General features: G+C 36.6%; 1 protein-coding gene across 5 annotated transcripts in view; it reads left to right on the top strand.

Moving 5' to 3' along the window:
• Wdr7 (WD repeat domain 7) overlaps positions 1-21,348 on the top strand; it is a 252,259-nt gene that overhangs the window by 171,914 nt on the left and 58,997 nt on the right. For all 5 annotated transcript variants that reach the window (XM_048363808.1, XM_048363805.1, XM_048363804.1 and 2 more), the window contains 3 exons: positions 3,634-3,751; positions 6,934-7,083; positions 7,725-7,807. In XM_048363808.1, coding sequence (XP_048219765.1) covers positions 3,634-3,751; positions 6,934-7,083; positions 7,725-7,807 — 351 coding nt within the window. The remainder of the gene's footprint in view (positions 1-3,633; positions 3,752-6,933; positions 7,084-7,724; positions 7,808-21,348) is intronic.

Raw genomic sequence — 21,348 nt, forward strand, 5'->3', positions numbered from 1 at the left:
ATCTAAGTAAATAATTTATCATAATTTTCTTCACTGTGAACATATGTAGCCTATAGGAAATTAGCCTAAAAGCTATGCGTTTGGAGGAGAAAGAATTTGTACTTTTCAGTTCAAGAAATGAATGTTGAGTTATAAGATTAAGGTTCAACTTGACAGGAATTACATTCAGTTCCCTACTCAGTTGGGAGCAAATACTGACATACCTGTTTTACTAGGAAGGAGTAGGATTTTTAGCTTTCTTTGTGTTTGATAACGGCTGCTTTTCAATTCCCTGTTACTTTTGACCATCATTTGCAGGCTATTCGCTGAGCACCTAAGTGTTTTCACCCGGAGTATATCCCTACAGTATTTCTTAATTTGACATATAGGTGAAGTCTGACAATTTCAGATGGGGACATTGCACTAAATGTAATTTTTAAAATGCTTTCACCATGATGGAATACGCTTTAGAACTGGATTAATGAGCTCTCATGAAAAGTGAGTTCAGCCCGGGTAGACTGTTTTTCTATTCATGTATTTTATTTATAATATCATCTTTGGTATTCAAATTGGATATTACACTGAAATGCTAACTAAAACCAATTCTGTCAGGTCTGATTACTTCAGAGTAAAGATTGAAACCAAAGACCCATCCCATAAGCCTGTTAAGCAAATGATCTGCCTCACAGCCATATAAGCAGGAAGAAAAGAAGCAAGTAAGTTCAGGGTTGACATACAGATTTCAGAATCAAGCAGATACTCCTTTCCTTGCAAACTTTTCGGCTAGGAAGAATCCCACATGAAAATATATTGCACACACAAGGCACTCTTGACTTTAAAGATAACTACATGTAGAATTAGATGTTGTCTGTTGGGACTACCAGATCAATTCTTTTGACTTCATTGCCTGGTCAATGCAGTCCAATAACTGGCTTAAGTGATTTTTTTTTTCTCCTACTGAATTTGCCAGCTAGCTTCATTCCGTGCATAACTATGAAGCTACCACTGTGTCCAAGGGCTGTACTAGGCACTTTGGGGGGATACATGGGATTAGAAAGCCTGCTCCTAATCTGCAAAGAGCTCACAACACAAAACTAATACATAAGGCTTGGAAGAATGGGATTCAGGAGTAAGAGCCCTAGATAAATGGGTTTTGCTGTTGGTTGTTTTTGTTTCAATATGAGGTAATTGAGTGTGAGAGCAATTGCAGAACACCTTGTGAGGAAAACAGGAATTGACTGGAGGCCCAGGAGGAGAATATGTACCCATAGGGAGCAGGTAGAAGAGCAATATTAGTAAAACCTTAGAGTAAATAAAGGAACATAGTTTTAGGGACAAACTTTGAAATTAATGTAGCCCCAGGAGCCTTTATTTTCTCCAAAGCTTAGCCATCCTGAATGTATTGCAGTATTTCCCCCCTCAACAACACAGGATGCATTCTACGACATTCAGTGAAAGAACAGATAGTACCAAACTCTTTATATTTTATTTTTCCCCATATATATATACCTATGATAAAATTTAATTTATAAATTAGATACAGTAAGAGATTAAAGGCAATAACAATAAACTAGAACAAGTATAACAATACTGCTAGGTATATACTGTGTATAGACTCAAAATATCATATTGTGCTATATTCTCTTTGTGGTTATATGGGCAGATACAATACCTATAAAAAAGATGAAATGAGGTGAGTGGTGTAGACATCATGACATAGTGCTAAGTCATTGCAGAAGGATTACTTCAACACAGGCACTGTTCTTCCTTAACAATGTGATAACTAACTTAGTAGTGACTGATTAGTAAAGTGACTAATGAGTGAGTAGTATATACCTTGTGAATACTATGGACAAGTGATGATTGACAACCTGAGCGGTGTGGAGCAAGACAGCATGAAACCTCATCCTGCTACTGTAAATGTCATGCAATTTTTAAATCTATCAATTATTTTTAGAGTTTTCCTTGTAATATTTTCTGAGAAATCAGGAAATCAATACCTAACAGATAAGTGGGGAGACACAGTGCTTCTGTGTTGGTTCCTGGCTTCACCTTTTGGATTCTCATTTGAAAAATCCCTCTCTGTATATTGTGGGGAGAGTACAGGAGGATGAACTAGCACAGGAAAGCCTGTTTCCAATTCCAGCCCCTGGGTTCTGTGTGTAATTCTTTTTTCCTCTATATTGTATTTTCAAAAGGTGGGATAAGGTATCCAGGAGACAGACACTCTCTATCTTACTAGTTGTCAACAACCAACTCCAATACTCTGTGATTTTATTGGTCTTTTCAAAATTGATATAGGTTTAGAATTATTCAGTTAATACTTTGGTTTGTCCTGGCCTTACAATATCATCACCTGCTATTCATCCATTGATGAAAGAAAGGGAACACCACAGAGGTCTTAAAAGGTTAACTAACTTACCCTAAAATATGGGTAGGTAATCTGAATTTTACATGTAATTATAAAGCAATCAGTTGTTATGCCCCAGCAACACTCACATAAATGTTTCTTTTGCTGACTTTGAAATCACGAAAGGCAAAGAAACTGGCGAACTGCCATCCTGTTGAACCCCTCTTTCCAGGCCATGCTGGAACCCAGGGGCATCAGACTTTCCCCTGGGGCAGTGCATTTCATTTGGTTTCTATTCAGTATATGTATTTCCTCTCAACTCACATTTTTAAGATAATTTTTAAAGAAATAAGAACATAGACTTATTCCATTAGAAAAAGATAAATCTTGATGTGCCTTTATATGATATTCAGTTATTAAAATTACTTAACTGGAAAAACTACAACTAGATCTACAGTGAATGGCAAAATATCCTTAGTTAATGTGAGGATCATCTGCCACATTTTAAAGTTTAAGTCTTTTTGTAGTGCATAATATAATGTAAGTTTAGAAATAAGATGCGTTTTTAATGTGTCAAAATGAGAAATGAATACAGTAATACTATCTTAGGAGAAGACCCTCATATTCTCAGTTTGAAAAGATTTCATTGTGTAGAGAGTTCTATAAATGGTGCTATGGCATGCTTTCTCTTTATCTAAAGAGAATTAATGTCAATTAACTGAATTTTTTAATCAATACTAAGTAACAGCTAGCATAGTTCTAAAAGTACTAAGGGGAAACTAGCAGTGCTGCGTATATAGCAAGCTCAAAAAATATGTGAACTAAAAATAATCTTGTCGTTCTCAGTTTTTTTAATGATTTCAGAAACAAATGAATTTCACTTTCATATACTTGGCCTTAAATATACAGTCTTTTAGTCTGGCCTTATCAAATCATTCATTACCTTGAAATTTTCTTAAAATAAAATTTGAAAATGCCTCATGCAGTATTTTTCCTTGCCTCTTTCTGAGCTTTGTGATATGTATTCAGTACTAGTTCTTGATAATTTGTTAACAAGGCGTTTTTAACACTTTGGACAGATGCACATACTGTTTTCAATCTTCACGGTTAATTATTCGATTTTGTATTTGATGCCAGAACACCCTGACTCCTAATCACTGTTCATTGTTGCAAGTCCATTATATTCTAACTGTTTGAGTGCTCCCATTGACCTTGAACTGACATTATAAGCTGTGTCTAATCTTTTCAGTCTATATTTCTAATGCTTCTTTTCTTTTTTCCTTTTTTTCCGGATCCCTGCTTAGCATCACAATGGGACTGCCTCTCAGCCCAGCAGCTGACTCCGCCCGCTCCGCCAGGCATGCCCTCTCCCTGATCGCCACGGCCAGACCACCCGCCTTCATCACCACCATCGCCAAAGAGGTGAGCACAACTTCACAGTGGGCTCCATCTTCTCATCTGTTAAAGGAATTATTTTGCATGAGAGCTGAAAGTATGAACCCATAAATCATCCTTTCAGCTTATTTTAAAACAAAGTAAGTTAATAATTTAGTACTGAAATGAATCTGTAGGTGTCTATTCGTGCACATTGAATACCACAGCTGTGCAGTCATCACTTGGGCTTTTGTATTTATTTTGGGTCCCAAAGCTAATTCACTGGTAAATATTTCACTGTATTTCCAATCTGAAATATAGCAGAGGTATCAAGTTAAGAGATGTTAAAGGTACTCATGCGCTCCAAGTTCAAATACCTGCTCGTAATCAAAACTAAACTTATTTAGTGCTGACACTCCCAACTGTAAACAAAAAATGTAAGTCATAAAATTGCTAATTGTTTTTTCTATTACATGTCACAGATAAAGACTTGAATGCCAATTGATTCCCATTTTCTTAGTGTTCTAACTAATTGCCCACATCTAACTGGAAAACTAGTAAAGAACAATGAACCAATTAAGGATCTTTCCTATATGTCTTAGTAGTGGGAGGAAAAAGGAACGGATGATAAAGTCCTAATATTTTTAGAGGTTTCTTCCATTTCTGCATGAAAAACGTGCAGACTCACTGTCCACAGGCTGTGGGCTCTGTCTGAATTGTTTTTCCTGTAGCCATGATAAATATTTTAAATACTAAATAAATAGTTCTGAGTCTACTCTGAAAACCTAAAATCTATTGGGCCTGTGTCTGCCACAGAGCTATCCTTAATATGCATGCTGTAAGTATATGTGATGTGAAGGGAACAAAGAATTGCCTAATAACAGTATGTATAGATGACTGAGACACTGGACCTGTGAATCCAGCACATAGTGTCATAGTAAGGCTGGACTGTATTTAAATTATACATATGAATATATTTGGTATATATATTCATCATCAATGTGTATATGTTGTGTATATGTATACATGAGCAGTTTTATTAGCCTCAGAAATGACTTAGCCATTTTTCCTACTCATGGGACAGGTAATAATGTAGAAGCCTTACTTTAGTCTGACTGGTCTTTATATTAACTTGCATCCTGGACTTTACTTGCATTATTTACCTATGGGCATTTTTAAATAAAATATTAGAATACTCCGACTTTAGGTTCATTCTATTCCTGCTTTTGGCTGAAAAGGTGATTGTTAAATATTTTAATTAGCAGTCTATACCGTTACTTTTGCAAAGCAAATTTTCCACCTCACTTTTTCATCTTAGGTTTTTTTTTTTTTTTTTTGGCCAGTCCTGGGCCTTGGACTCAGGGCCTGAGCACCATCCCTGGCTTCTTCCCGCTCAAGGCTAGCACTCTGCCACTTGAGCCACAGCGCCGCTTCTGGCCGTTTTCTGTATATGTGGTGCTGGGGAATCGAACCTAGGGCCTCGTGTATCCGAGGCAGGCACTCTTGCCACTAGGCTATATCCCCAGCCCCCATCTTAGGTTTTTTTTTAAGTAAAATTCCAAAGTGCTTTTCACTATGATCATTGTCAGACGTGTTGTTACCAGCAAGGCAGCCAGGTGTCTACTGCCTCAGTTCTTGCATCTGGCAGGAGAAGAATTCAGGCAAAAAGGGAAACATTGTAAAGTGATAGGGACTTTTCTTCAAAAAGAAATGTTGTGAGAAAGGAGATTTTTACCTGGCATGATACCATGGACAGAGAGCACATCAGCACTTCAAGGCTGAGCATTAGAAGCAAGTAGGGGAAAAGTTAGAGACAGGAGGCAAAGCTGTGCACAGTTTAACAGTCCCATTTACTGGGGTGGCCTGGCTGGTCATTATCACAGTTGTGAGCTTCCTGGGCTCCAAAGAAATAGTTGTCGCTGGCATCAATCACATGAGGGGAGCAGGCAGTTTCTTGTCATAAAGAAAGGACTTATTGTTGATCAGTCCTGTCTTTCTTGGAACCCAAGATGACCATGGAAACAAAAAGATTAGAACAATGACAAAATGGAAGCAGAATTGCCAGGCTTTTCTCTTACATTTAGATAGTTCGTGGAAATAAAAAGTTCAGTACCTGTTGGATATACACCATCAATAGTTTCTAGAAGTAAGAACAATAGCAGTACCCTTTTGGGTTTGAGAACTTACTGAGATTTCCTGTGCATTACCTCTGGGCCAGTCTATTGAGTGGAGGTTAGCTGTGAGTCACAAACTCTTAACGGCAGTTCTTTCATTGACCTTGTGGCTCCGTCCTCCATTTTAAGTTCCCTTTGCAGTTCCATGTTGCCCATGGCTTGCTGCTACCTATCACCATCTCTGTACAGCTGCCCCATGGCTAGTGGGGCCCATCCAGGACCTGTTAATGATCTCTTCTGCAAACTGTGTAGCTTATAAGTTTATGGAAAAAGTTACACTGAATTTGTATTATTTGTCACATTCATTAGTTTTGGAGGCATGCCTGTCTAGGTTTCCCAACTGAATTATGAAGCACATGGAACATATGTCTTAGATATGTAGTAAGTACTATATATAAGTATCACTCAATATCAGTACTTAAGATCCAAGATCATACCTTATACTTTCTGGGCATCTCAACTACTACATACTTAATAAACACCAAATTTATCTTCACTCTACTTTTTTAAGATGCTGTGGTAATATTTTATTAAGGTCTCAAATAATATCCAGGAACATACAGAATTTTATCAGAGAATACTTACAGAGCTTTTGTTAAATTCAAGACTTCGTGGGATTAAAAGTATTTCCTTACCTAGATGATAAAGATGAAGAGGACTATAGTTTGAGGCTAGTTTGGTTAAATAGTTCACAAGACACTACCTCAACCAATAAAAAGCTAAGCATTGTGGTAGATGTTGGTCATCCTATTTTGTGGGCAAGAAAAAAAAATAGAATCAAAGTCAGATCAGCACCAACAAAAGGAAGACCCTACCCCAAAAATAACGAAACCCAAAATGTCTATGGGCATGAGTCAAGTGCTAGCATCTAGCTAGCAAGAACAAAACTCTGCATTCAAATGCTGTACCAAAAAAAAATCCTGACCCACCCCTAAGGTATTTGTTTTGTTTCTGATTATTTTTTCCTGCTATAATAACAAGTGAAAATTAATCTAGTAGCTAGAAATGTAACACTGTTTAAAGTAGCAATCCTCTTTAGAGCAATCCTCTTTTTAGGTTCACAGACATACAGCTCTTGCAGCAAATACTCAATCACAGCAGAATATACACACTACAACTCTTGCAAGAGCGAAAGGGGAAATCCTGAGAGTTATTGAAATTCTTATTGAAAAGATGCCTACGGATGTTGTGGATCTTCTTGTAGAGGTAAGAGTATCCTGTTCTAAATGATACCTCAGCCCCCTAGGTTAAATATTCCAATATGCTAATATAAATCATCTTTCTTTGCAGTATTTCTACATGGTAGATAAAGGGTGATGAACAGAGGATGAAAGGGAAATTGTACAGTGTGTGTGCGTGCATGTGTGTGTATATGTGTGTGTAAGAAATATCTAAAATGAATTCACTGTTGTACCATTTCTGGAGGCCTTACTTAAATTTCCTCAAAAATCAAAATGATGTCTATGTCCATTCACCATTCACACGGAGTGGGTCTGTACTGAGTATATTTTAAAGGCTGTGTTTGCCATATTCATTACCAATGAAATGAGAGGATTAATGTGCTTGGATAATGGCTACCTCTACTCTGCATGTGAACATGAACTGGCTTGAGGAAACCAATGTCTTCTCTTTATTTTATTTCACTATCTTCAAACTTTTTTTTCACAGAAAATCCAAAGGATAAGCTGTGCTATACACGAGTAAAATTGCTTCTGTTTGTTTTAAAATAAATACAAAACTCATACTATCTAGATTTTCATAGGCAGATAGAACTTAATGTAATTACTCAAATTTTAGAAAATTAAATAATTGAAATTAATTTTAGATCTATATCATTTCTGTTGAAGGTTATGGACATCATTATGTACTGCCTTGAAGGATCTCTAGTTAAGAAGAAAGGCCTTCAAGAGTGTTTTCCAGCTATCTGCAGGTAACGAAAGCTTAAATAGCTTACAGAAACAATTATTTTACATGTTTGTTAAGGTTAGCCTAGTAGTCATGGTCATCTAGAAAGCCAATTTTTAATTTTTATTAATATTTCTTTTTTGAAAGTATTAACAAAAATTTATTTTAGTATAACAAGATAAAAGTTGGCAGAAGTGGAAAAAGACAGAGAAACATGTCTTGCTCCTCATATAAGAAATGGGATTTACTTGGTCCTCAGCTATTAAATAATATCTACTTACTGCTAAAATAATTTGAGCAGCTTGTAGTCTAGAACAGATATAGGACCTGCTGAAAAATGATCATGAAGATATTTGTTTATAACAGCTTTAGAAATGAATGAGAGAGAACGCTCACCGGTGTGTCTGTATTCCTCATCTATTGCTCACATGATGATTTACATTACTAGTAGAATCAGGAAGCTTCTCATTTGGAAATAAGCTATACCTTCAGCCAATAGAACTCTTTATGTCACCTTTTCACCCATTAGCAAATTTTATTTTGAATGGAATAGCTAGTATTTGCAGTGTTCTCTGTTAAGTATAGGTGTTTGATAAGAAGTCAAGAAAAGCTGAAGCTTGTATAAACAGCATTAAATGTGTTTACAGCTCTAAAAATAACGTGTTTTATGTTTTTACATAGTAGTTATGAAATGAATCTTTTCATGTCAAAATGCAGTAACAATGTTTATTTTTAAATTTTGATTCCTAAAATGTTTATAGGTGAGGCACATTTTGTTTAACAATTTTTTTCACTTCTATATACTCAGTAGAAATAGTGTTAAGTCTACTGACAGTTGTTTTTGGAGAAAATACAACAGCAAGTTACTTTTTTAAATGATCATTAAGTAGTTGAACAGCAAGTTACTCATGGTACTGTGACATCTTTGTTTTTATGACAAGTTCAGTGTTATCCTTCCTTATTTTTGTTCATTTCTGTGAGTATTATAGGGTACAGAATTATTGGAGACTATAAATTTCCTGAAAGCAGTGCCATTTTATTGTTTTACTTTGTCTTCTGTATTTTTTAGTATTTCAAGGGGAATTGGTAAATTTATTGTACTCTATGAATTGTCCCATATCTTCTTCTATGTTTGCAGTAGATCTTTGCATCCTAAACTTGTCATTTTGGTTCTGACTTACCCAGCTGGAAGCTAGAACATGGACACAAAAAAAGAGTATGTTATATAATACACATGCACATACTCTCTTATGATAGAAATTTAGCAAATTAAAATATAGTTTTTTAATAGTTATTTTTTAATGACGTACTCCATAAATTTCCTCGTGTGTTCTTGTTAAAAATTGTATCTATCAAAAAACAGTATGCATTAACTTTTTTCACAATTAATTGATTATATGGATACAGGTAGCCATTATTTTTCCGGTCAATTGTTCTGTTGAGAACTGTTGCGATGCACATCTGCCTGTCACTTAGTAGAGGTGATAAGAAAGTAGTTGTAAGGACTTATTTTACTGAGTAGTAACAGGCTGGTCCTTACAGCACCAGCATAGCCACTTGTATGTAGATAAGCCTCTTAGGGTTCATGTGAATAAATAGGTCTGTGTTAAAGGGCCTGTTTTTCTGCTTTGTTGGAACCTGTAGCGTGCCAGAGCCCTTTTCTCCATTCCTTCAGTTACTTTCCTCAGGTGCATAGCTGCTCTGATCTGCTGCTGTATGCTCAGCACAGGGAAAGATTCTGCATATGTCTTAACTGAATTCTAAGTACATTTCGTTTTTCTGTCTTGGCAAAATGCAACTCTGTTTAGTTTACTAACAGCATTTATTGAACACCTACTCTGCGTTAAGCTCTAGCTAGCTTCTGAGGAAGCAGGGTTGAATGCAGTGATGTCCCTCCTTTGAGGAGCACAAGGTCTTATAGGGAGGTTCTATGCAGCCATGATTCTGGGGTCTATGCTGTGAACTGGAGAAGAATATGTCCAGGCCCTGAAATGCACTGTAAATGTCATGCTTAACTTGGCATCTGGGAACGTTTCACAAAGGAAAGGAAAAAGCAGATGAATAATAGCAATATGTATTTTTCTAAAAAGCTAATAAAAGTGGCTTCCAGATGGAGAGGGGGATTCTTCCTCCGAGAGAGTTGGGGTGATGGTTGTGATGGGGTTGTGATGGGGTGGGGGGGTGATGTAACAGTTATAGATTCTGGAAAGGCTTCACAGAAGACCTGCATGATGAATAGATGTGTGGCACTGTGTATTGCAGAGAGAAGCAGGTCAGCAAACATTGGGACACAGAAGTATGCAGTAACTTCTGGTCATGATCTGTCATGGGTGTTTAGCACATACGCTCATGATGGAAATCTAGTGCCATAACAGAGTCTATGTAGGACTCACCTGGTATAAGGCTTTGAGTTTCATGGCAAGTCAGGAAAGTTCAAGTAAAAATGTATAATCCTTTTTCCAGACATAGATGGTAACACATAGTCTGATGAGATACCAGATACTACAGATCTTAAATTGTGTTATATAATATTAAGGCTATGAAGAAGTTGAGGTTAGAGAGAAGAGGTTGAGAGCCAGGCCATAAACTAAAAGAATGATGTACAACATGGGCTGGAGCTTGTGCTGAATGTTAGTTGGAATAGGTGAAAATAGGGAGGACTGTAGATAATATTTATATCAGACAGACTGGCAAAAGTGTTACAGATCAATGACACTACTTAATGGCTAATTTGTATTAGGATAATAAATGAACAGCAATAAAGATAACATGTCAGCAGAAGTTCAAACTATTTTGTTGAATGTTTGTGCCATTTTAGTAGGTGTTTTTCAGTACTTATGAGCCCTATCATTAGAAGTGTCTCACTAAATATGAAACACACCTCCAGGTCAACAGCATACCGGGGGCCAGTCATGTGACATTTGTCTTTGAAACTTTGATATATATAATTTTATATTCTTATCTTTTACCCAGGCCTGCAATTCAAGCTTCAGGACTTTCATGCATGCTCACACGCTCGCTCTCTCTCTCTCTCTCTCTCTCTCTCTCTCTCTCTCTCTCTCTCGCTCGCTCGCTCGCTCGCTCTCTCTCTCTCTCACACACACACACACAAATTTGACTCATAAATTTTTGTTCAGATATAATAGCTTTCCACCAAGTTAAGACTTGTTATAATATTTTCTGCTTAAAAATACAAATGGGGCTGGGAATGTGGCTTAGTGGTAGAGTGCTTGCCTAGTATGCATGAAGCCCTGGGTTCAATTCCTCAGTACCACATATACAGAAAAAGCCGAAGTGGTGCTGTGGCTCAAATGATAGAGCGCTAGCCCTGAGCACTGAGAGGCTCAAGGTGAGAGCTCAGGCCCTGAGTTCAAGCCTCAGGATGGGGTGAGGCGGGGGGGGGGGGTGGAGAAAGAAAACAAAGAAAAGAAATGGACCTAGCTACTGAGGAGGCTGAGATGCCAGCTGGTATTGAAAAGTCCCCATGAGAGTCTTATCCCCAGTTAGCCACTCAAAACCTGCAAGTAATGCTGTGGGGACAGTGCCCAGGCCCCAAGTTCAAGCCCCACAACAAACAAACAGAAGGAAAGAAGGGAGGGAGGGAGGGAGGGAGGGAGGGAGGGACGGAGGGAGGGAAGGAGGGAAAGAGGGAGGGAGGGAGGGAGGGAGGAAGGAAAGGATTAGAATACATGCCAGTAAAATTTGATAGTCGTTCTTCCTGTTTCACTTCAGTAGTCCTCACTACTAATATGACAATATGATGTTGATTGTGCTATGCTATGTATTAGTCAAGTGACTAGTGAAGTAGCTCCAAAATAAAACCAAACCTTTTTAGTTGTAGTATTCATGATCCGATTTTAATCTGTATGTGTATCTACATCTATTTATGCATACCTACTTACATATGTACAACACTCACGTCCCTTGTCCCCTTGTGTTCTTTTTACAGAATGAGTTTTGTCGCATTTTTATTGTTGCTTACTTTTGAGGGAGGTTCGCACTAGATAACTGAGGCTGGCCACAGACCCCGTAGTGCCAGGATGTGAGCACACCTGGCACCGTGAAAGATTTTAAATAGCTTTGAAAGTTAATATAAAATGTAAGTATAGGGAGGAAATTGAGGCAAAGGACTAAGGAAAATAAGAAAAAGTCCAAGATTGACGTTAGAAATTCAATGTGTTTCCAGAGGAGAAGCCTGAGCCACACCATTGATGTAAATACAATCATTGTTCAAGAGAAGCATAACTGTGTGGAGTGTCTACAGTTCTCAAAAACATGTTAGGAAGGATCTAAGTATTAACAGAGTACATTTTATGCTAATTCATTGACAGAACTGAAAACACAGATATAAGGGCGAATGTTTAAAATATTATTGTGTTTGTACCCTGTTGAAACCTGTGGGAAATAATCATCCAAATTCCTGGCCATCTTGGGGGAAATTTCCCATTGTTGGTCATGGGGCTTGCACTTGGAGCCTGGCCTTAAAGCTTTTTCACTTAAGGCTAGCACTCTACCACTTTGAGCCACAGCACCACTTATAGTTTTCTAGTAGTCAATTGGAGATAAGAGTCTCACGGACTTTCCTGCCCATACTGGTTTGGAGCCACAGTCTTCAGATACCAGCCTTCTGAGTAGCTAGGTGGCATGAGCCACCAGTGCCTGGCTTTTCATTATTTTTATTTTTTATTATTAATATATTTTACTATTATACTTATGTTTTAGTGTTATTTTTTATCCCATCCTCTCATTCTTTTTTTAAATCAAATACTTTTTAGTATTTAATGTAATAATTCTCTAACTTTTTGGTCTCAAGACCTCTAAAAATAGAAAATGTGAAACATTTGTTTATAAAGTACCATTCTTGATTTTTACTAATTCTAAAAATACTTATTACTTATTTAAAAAATGGTAATAGACATACAGTGGTATAAAATATTTCTATAAAACAATTACTTTTTAAAACAAAATATAAGTACTGAGAAAAGAAGCATAGTTTTACATTTTTGGAGATTCCTTTTATGTGTGGCCTTGTTTAAGGCCATCTTAATATTTTACCTTAATATGTCCATCTTAATTTTAATTGTTTGCTATCTTTAAGTAGTTATACAAAGGAGTTACCATTCAGCAAATCATTTTAGAAGTACACTGCATCTTGATTACTGTCATCTCTTTCATCATTCTCCCTCATCCTTCCCAACTCAACCCTTTCCTTCAATTTTCTTAATTTCATAGGATTGCAATGTGTTGTTTGGGTAAAAAATTATGGTGAAAATGTAGAGGTGTGGTCTCACCAAACTATGATCAAGGACTGGGAATATAGCCTAGTGGCAAGAGTGCTTGACTCGTATACATGAAGCCCTGGGTTTGATTCCCCAGCACCACATATATAGAAAATGGCCAGAAGTGGCGCTGTGGCTCAAGTGGCAGAGTGCTAGACTTGAGCAAAAAGAAGCCAGGGACAGTGCTCGGGCCCTGAGTCCAAGGCCCAGGACTGGCCAAAAAACAAACAAACAAACAAAAAAAAACACAAAAAAACAAACAAACTGTGATCAAAAAGGAAGGGTTTTTTTTTAGCAGTCTTACAGATAATTTTACCTCTGTAGTACCACATCAAAACTCAACATGTACTTGTTTTTATAAAGGTTAGTTCTAAGGGAATCTGCAAATATAGAAGTCCTTTCCATCTTAAATCCATCAGTGTTTCTTTCACTGCGACTCTTTTACCTTCTCATGGTCTTGTTATTTTGCTCTGGGTTTTAGAAAATACTGTTTCACTAAATTATCTAAGCTCTTCAAGTATGATCATTTTGTGATTCACACAAAGCAGCAACCCCTGCTGAACATATCAGTGAAGTGAGTATTGACAAGGCAAGAAGAACTCAGATTTAGTTTTCCAAATTCTGATTCTCATTTCTAACTTTGAATTTGTCATTTTCAACATATTCTGGGCAATTGTTATCCTGAAGAGGACTTCTTTAGAGAAGACATTTCCCAAATATCCAAGTCCAGATAACTATAGCTTTTCTCTAAGTTACTTTTTCAGGTAAAATGTTCCATGGGAAAAAAGAAAGAAAGAAAGAAGAGCAACTAGTTTACCTTGCAATGAAGCCTCACAAGTGTTTTAGTCTTTTTTCTATTCGTTTTATGCGGTCAAACTTACGCTGTCTCATTATTCAGTGTTTATTTTCAGCAAATCAAGTTAGTTTTTAGCATGAAAATGGTCAGTCTTCATACCTAAATCTAAAATGAGAGTAAAAGAAACTATTCAAGAACTATTCAATTTAAATGGAGTTCAAGAGACTTCACGAAGTAAAACAATTTTTACTGTGTCTGTTCTTAAGAATTTCTGAAAGTGTTTTAGAATCCAAGAGACTTCACAAAGTAAAACATTTTTTACTGTGTCTGTTTTTAAGAATTTCTGAAAGTGTTTTAGAATCCATATCTTTCTTTAGTCATCAAACAATATATGCCTATCCCATGTGTCCCACTGGCTACTGGCTACACATTAGGTCAGCTAGAGTCCCTGCCACTGTGGGGCCTTGAGAGATAAAGAGGCAAGCAGTGAAGTATCACAAACACTGGTTGGAGTGAACAAGTATTTTCAGTACACAGAAAAGTCCTAGATGCTGTGATCGGATGGAAAGAAGGGAGCTGGCAGCTGTGCAGGGGAGGAGAGAAGGGAATTGATGATGCTTTGGGAGTTTTCAATAATGAGCACTGCAGATGTTTATCAGGCACATCAATCTCCTGACTCCAAAGTCTATGCTTATTTCCATATGATGAATCGGTGATTACTTTGCAAAAAGTTATAATGTGTACCCTTTTACACTGTTTATTTTACCCTTCTACACTGTATATGTTACTTCTAAGAATGAAGATATTCTCAAGTAATCTGTGCATAGAATAGAGCAATACATTTACTGGTTCAACTACTTTGGCTCCTCAGTACAATTTAAAGACATTAGCTGTGACAGGGAGGGAATTAACTTTCAAAGTCTTGAAGTAAAACAATTCTCTTATTACTTTAAGTGGATAAATAACCTGAGTTTTAGTTGTACTGATATTGAAATTTTAAGTGTCTACTTTGTTTTGCTTGGTTTAACAGATTCTCTTCCACTTAACCTTTGTTGGAAGGCATCTTTGTATGTTTTTACATATAAAAATGTGCTTTATATTAAAACACACTCTCCTGTGTTCTCTAATGGACATATGGCTTACTAACCATTCTTGCCTTTATGATATATTAGAAGTATGGCGGGCTGGGGATATGGCCTAGTGGCAAGAGTGCCTGCTTCATATACATGAGGCCCTGGGTTCGATTCCACAGCACCACATATACAGAAAATGGCCAGAAGTGGCGCTGTGGCTCATGTGGCAGAGTGCTAGCCTTGAGCAAAAGGAAGCCAGGGACAGTGCTCAGGCCCTGAGTCCAAGCCCCAGGACTGGCCAAAAACAAAAAAACAAAAAAACAAACAAACAAAAAAAAGAAGTATGGCATACCATACAGCCGTTATCAGTATTGGGGTAAATCCATTTCAACTGGTATGAAAAAAAAAATGCCAGAAGAGAAATGTAAAGACAAACTAGCAACGCTGCAGAAAAGAATATATATAAAATCTTTTCTGAAAAAGGAAACTGAGCATGGATACCCATGCACCCTTTATACATATGATAAGAAAAAATATGTAGGAAGATGCAGGACAGCATGGTTAAGATGGCTATCTAGAAAGGGGATTAAGGGCAGAGTAAAAGGCAACTTCCACTTTCAGTTGTTTTCTATATCATTTATGTATGTGTAGGTCCCATTGAGTACACAGTTCTTTAGAATGTGTACACACACACATACATACACACATGAGGCAAGCACTCTACCACTAGGCCATATTCATATACACACACACACACACACACACACACACACACACACACACGCTAGGATAAGTCAAATGAGAGAAATAAAAAGTAGTATCAGGAAACCACTGGAGTTCTACCATACAACATAACTCTAACATAGAAAATTCTAGATACAATAAGCATTTATACTTTTGAACTGAACCAAGTAATAATCTTCCTAGATAGCAAAGCTAAAAGTTTATATTTTCAGAGATGCCTTACCTTTTCTTAAACTTTGTTATTATGTAGACAGACTGATTGATTTTGCTTTTCAAGTGAAAAGCTGAATCAGCTCTGTTTGCCCTAAATGGGCACTTAAACTCCAGAAAGGAAATGAGCACTGTCTGCCTTAGAACGATGCATGAGCTCATTTTTTTTTAAAGAAAATCCTCCAAAGCTGTGGTTTGTTCTTATCCCATATGGTGATAACAATAATTAGTTATAAAACAGTGTCTGCCTTAATTCCAGGAAAATTCTTAAATTAGTAATCATTCTACAGTATACTTTTGATAGTAGTAAATAAATACAGGTGCTACTCCTATACCACAAGTAGAAATTCCTTCTCTTCATCCTGTCCCATTTTTCTACACCTAACCTGCTCAACAGTTGGTTGTTGTCTTTCAGTATTAAAGCTCTTATGATAAAATAAAACAAAACAGAGCAAGGGGATAGTTCATTAGGAGAGCACTTGCCTCATTACAATGAAAGTATTTCATGCATGCATGCACACACATACTTATTTACAACAAAACTCTAGACCTTCAAGAGGCTTCCCTTCACATTGTGTACTAGGAAGAATATTTAATTATGAGTATTTAAAACAATAAGGAAAATCAAAGTTTACATTATTTATAATAGGAAATGTATATTGAAACTAAAAATTTACATTCCCATCATGTTTAAAAGTTCCATTTTCCCCACATCCTTGCCAGCATTTTTTTTTTTGGCAGTATCCATTTTAAAAGTGATGAGACATCTCATTGTATTTTTATTGATGTATTAATATGTACATGTACAGTATTTAAATCAAGTTAAACCTATCTTCTCATTTGTCATTTGTTCACAAATACATCAACATTTCTTGTAGATTCTCAAACATACATATTAAATATATAAAAGTGTTTTAATGGGTTGTTTTTTGTAATCACGTATTGACTTAATACTTTTTTTTTTTAAGAAAAAAGAGTTAATAGTTGTGAACCACCTTAATCAGTGTTAAGAACTATTAAAAGTAATAGATACTTTCAGGCCTGAGCAATCTATATGCGCTCACACACACACACACATACACACACACACACGTGTACGTGTGTATTACCTGCAAATAATAGTAGTTACAGTTAGCAATATTTTTATCTTAGGGAAAAAATAAGAAGAAAAACTCTGCTCCTTGCATTCTATTCTATACATCCTTAGATTTACAGTGATTAAATATTGAACTAAAAGTTAAATTTGGATTAACTGAAGTGTTTCTTGTTGCATCTCAATTCTTGAGGATCTGGTATGCAGTTGTAAATTAATGTCTTGAGATCACTGCAGATTACCAAAGTCACAGTGACAGCAATTTCACAAGTATTTGCCTTTCTCCCAAATCATATTTCTGTCAAGAGTTGCATGTTTCCCCATCTTTTCTAAATTGGCTTTAAAAAATTTCACATGTTTCTTATTTGAGGGCCATTTTTCATAATGGGAAAGAGCTTATCAATTCATAGGGAACTGTAAGTAGAGAGCCATAGCCATGCACTGTGTCAGGCAGGAACTGGATGCTTGGCCAATCCCAAGCACAGTGATTGGCTGTCCCACAGTGGACTCCGTTTTTCACATCTTCAACTACCCCTCATGAAGTAGGCACTCCCCATTTCATTTTTATTCCCAAGACATCCAAAAAAATGTGTTTTGTATATATCATCTTAGTTCAAGAATGAATACAGAGTCTAAGATGATAAGCTTTTCTGGGTCTCTGAAATAAAATCAAATAGTTTATAGTCTCTAATCTTAAGACTCATGATAATGTACCCAAGCCCAGGGATCTTTACAGATCACTTCTTGGAGATCTTCAGTTGTTTGTCTCCATTTAAAAATACATTTTAAAAAGGATGACTTGGCACTGCTTTTATTTCTTGATTTCTGCCTAACTTTTTCGGACAGTTTTTGTTTTCTCTGTGCTCATCTGAATTAGTATTTTAGACCCCATAAAATATTCATTGATCTTAAAAAATTCATGCTTTGCATAGCTCCTGTGCTAATCACTAAAGAATAAGCATAGAATTCTGAGCTGCATTAAACTTCTTACTGTTCTATCCTGCCTGCTTACACCATATGCACATATTTATATAGCCGGAAAAGACAAAGTTTCTGATGGAAGAAAACAAACAATAAACAAAAATATATAGTCCAATATCCCAGGCAGAGGTAATTTAAAAATAGGACATTTTAAAAAAGTAACAGAGAAGGACTGCTATTAAACATAGTGGCCTTGTAAGGATGTCCTTTACAAAGATACCTTGGAACTGGGGCCTGTGAAGTGACGCAATGAGCAGCTCAGATACTGGGCCAATGAGATTCTAAGCAGAGCAAGCAACAAATGTCAATGTCTCGGAGTGGGAGCCTCTGAACCTATCCAAGAAAGTACAGTGGATTACCATGTCTAAAGCAGTGTGAAATAAAAAGGACCAGGGATGAGGTCTGAACTTTGAAGGATCCTGTGGACAGAAGACAAGGCTGATGTTATTTGCAGTTGACAAGTTCCCCTCTGACTGCATGTGGCAATTTGAAAGGGTGGAGATCATTGATCTTAAACTTTTTGGATGATGACCATGTCAGACCCGAGCAAGAATTATATATCACATCGTTACTTCAATCCCCTTAATTGTGCTTTTACTTGCTTGAGTGCTAATGCTCTCTGAGTTGACAGTTTCCTTTGGCCCACACAGTACAGGAAGATTGTTGAACTAACTTGGATAAAAGAGTGGTTTCTTGCCAGCTCATTGCCTAGGAACTGTTTTCCAAGTACTTGTTACCATCATAGTGACCTGGAGACTGAGGTGCCATTTCCAGAAGGCCTGTACACATGAATCATTTCTCTGAGATGTCACAATTTCTTGTGGGCTGAAGTCAAGATTAGACTAGTATTAAAAATCATACCTCCAGCACCTTCAAGGATAGAAGCAAATCATACACATCTCACTGTTCTTAACCTTGACAACCTCATCTGGAGAACTGGTGCCAGGAAGAGTATAAACTGGGGCCATGGTGGACTCTAGGATTCTCTGCAGTGGTTGCAGTCAGTCCCCATAGTGCATCCTTGGGCAGTGAGTGCTTCCAGACTTCTGCTCAGAGAGCCAAGAATAAAGTTTTAATCTGTCCAAGCATGGTGGCACACATCTGTAATCTTAACACTGTGGGAGCAGGAAGATCACAGTGTGCAATTCATAGCAAGATCTCATCTGAAAACAATAGAAGGGAGGCAGGGAAGAGAGGGGTAAGAAACCCTAAGATGAAAGTCTGCCATAAGATCTTCAGTCTCCCTGTTCATTGTGCTGTGTGAAGTGCTAGAACAGTAGTAAATTGCAAGAAATGAAAAGTGCAGACCTATAATATATGGCCCTTTCAGACAGACTAAAGATTTGATACCAAAAATAGATTTGATCTTTTTCTCCCATAAATAATGGCATTTCTGCTTGATGCAGAAGGATGAGGTTGATATCCAGAGCATAGAAAGTGGGCAGTATAACAAAACGCTGCAGATTCTAGTTTAAGACTTTGTCACCACACATGTATTTTACCTATGCTTTGTTTTGAAAAGCATTAGTTTGAAAGTGATTCTGTTCACTTCTATGAAAGGATTTTGGCACTGTGGCTGCTAAATCTGTGCAAATAATAAAATATCACTGCAAGTTTTTTTCTTCTGTGGCTGTTAACCTGAACTGAACAAACAGTTGTTAAAAACATTTGTTTAATATTAAATACCATATTGCTATATATGTACAGAAAAGAGGATATCAGTACTGGCACAGATACAGTAATGTACAATGTTTACAGAACTTGAATGACAATGCAATAATGTTCTTTAAAGTTGTCTAAAGCATTTTCTGTTGCAAATATAGGTGAGAATGGGTTTGAGTGCTGATTCCCACACTTTCCTTTGGGGTAGAGGCGTGTTTGTGACAGGACTCACTGAATAGTGAGGGAAGTTCCATAGGTTTCAGGAGTATTGTGTCCTTCCTTATCTCAAACCAGCATGCAAGAACAGTGATATCCCTGAACATCGCACATGCAGCCGAGCCTGAACTACTTTGTGTCTTCCATGTGCTCTCAGTGGAACAGAAGGACACAGTCATGGGGGGAAACTAAGGGTGGGACAGAAATGTTATCAATGTTGTTACTTGGTAGTAACAACAAGAAGTTTAGTAACAGTTATGAAATATACCTCACTACTCTGTCAGAATAACCCCTCTCACAGGTTCAAGCTTGTTTCTCGGCCTGCCTTCCTAGAATTTCAGAAATGTTGACCCAGCAGCATTTTAGTCTATAGCTACCTCAAGAAATGACTCTTTTAATTTGTTTTCTGACACATTTTATCTGCCCTCTTCCTTTAAATAAAGTAATGAAAAAGTTAGTTTGATCATATAGAACCAGAGGTGAAACTATCAGGGAATGTCCAAAATTGATTCGAAATCCTCATAAACATTAGGGTAGGACACTCATTTACTGGACAAGTCTCACTGAGACCATAGAATACATACGAAGTCATACCAGATTTACTCTTTTGGCAATGTTTATTCTTACCTTCTGAACCTAGCCATATGTATACAAAATCAGTATGACAGAGCATAGATTAGGAATTCAAATACTTAGACTGGTTATGCAAACTAATCTAAAAAACTGAAGATAACTATGGAAATTGTAACATTGATCAAGATACATTGCACTCATAAGTGACATGTTGAATTGAAACCCCTTTGAACAATTGAAGATGATAAAAACAAATTAATTTTAATTAAAATTTGAAAAGAAAAATGACAACTTCGCCTTTTAAAACCTTTTAACTATCCTTCCTAAAGGAAATGTAAAATAAATACCAAATACGGTTTTAGATTGCCAATAGCCTTAGTTACCTATTGATGAACTGGGAAGTGGTGAAAATCTTGGGATTTGTAAGGTAACTGTTCTGGTAGATAGCTTTCTAAAATCATTTGAAATTATCAAAAAGATATTAAATACAGTCTTCATGTGACCTTTCTTGATTGTTCACTACTTAGTACCATAAGAACATAATTAAATTGTATATGTAAGCTTTTTCAAAAATCTTTCCCATTTCTGTTCAAATAGAAATATATGCATAAGTCATTGTAATGAAACTAGATTTCCATATTTAGTCTTCGCTTGTATCTGACTTTATTGTTTCAAAAATTCAAGTGTATTTATGATTTTGAAATCTTCTATTGAAAATCATCATTAATAAGCCTAAGTGCTATTCCACATCAATTTTCTTTTGAATTGATTTTTTTTAAAGAATTACTAAAGTGAAACATGTTTGGAAAACCTTGATGTGATGATAGTAGATGTGTTTATTTAGAAATATGTATCAGAGCTGACTCTAATCTCTGCAAGTATACTGTCTGCTTCCACATACAGGTCATCTCACCTGTTTTTTTTTTTGTTTTTGTTTTT

This window comes from Perognathus longimembris, chromosome 15, assembly GCF_023159225.1.
Source record: "Perognathus longimembris pacificus isolate PPM17 chromosome 15, ASM2315922v1, whole genome shotgun sequence".
NCBI lineage: Eukaryota > Metazoa > Chordata > Mammalia > Rodentia > Heteromyidae > Perognathus > Perognathus longimembris.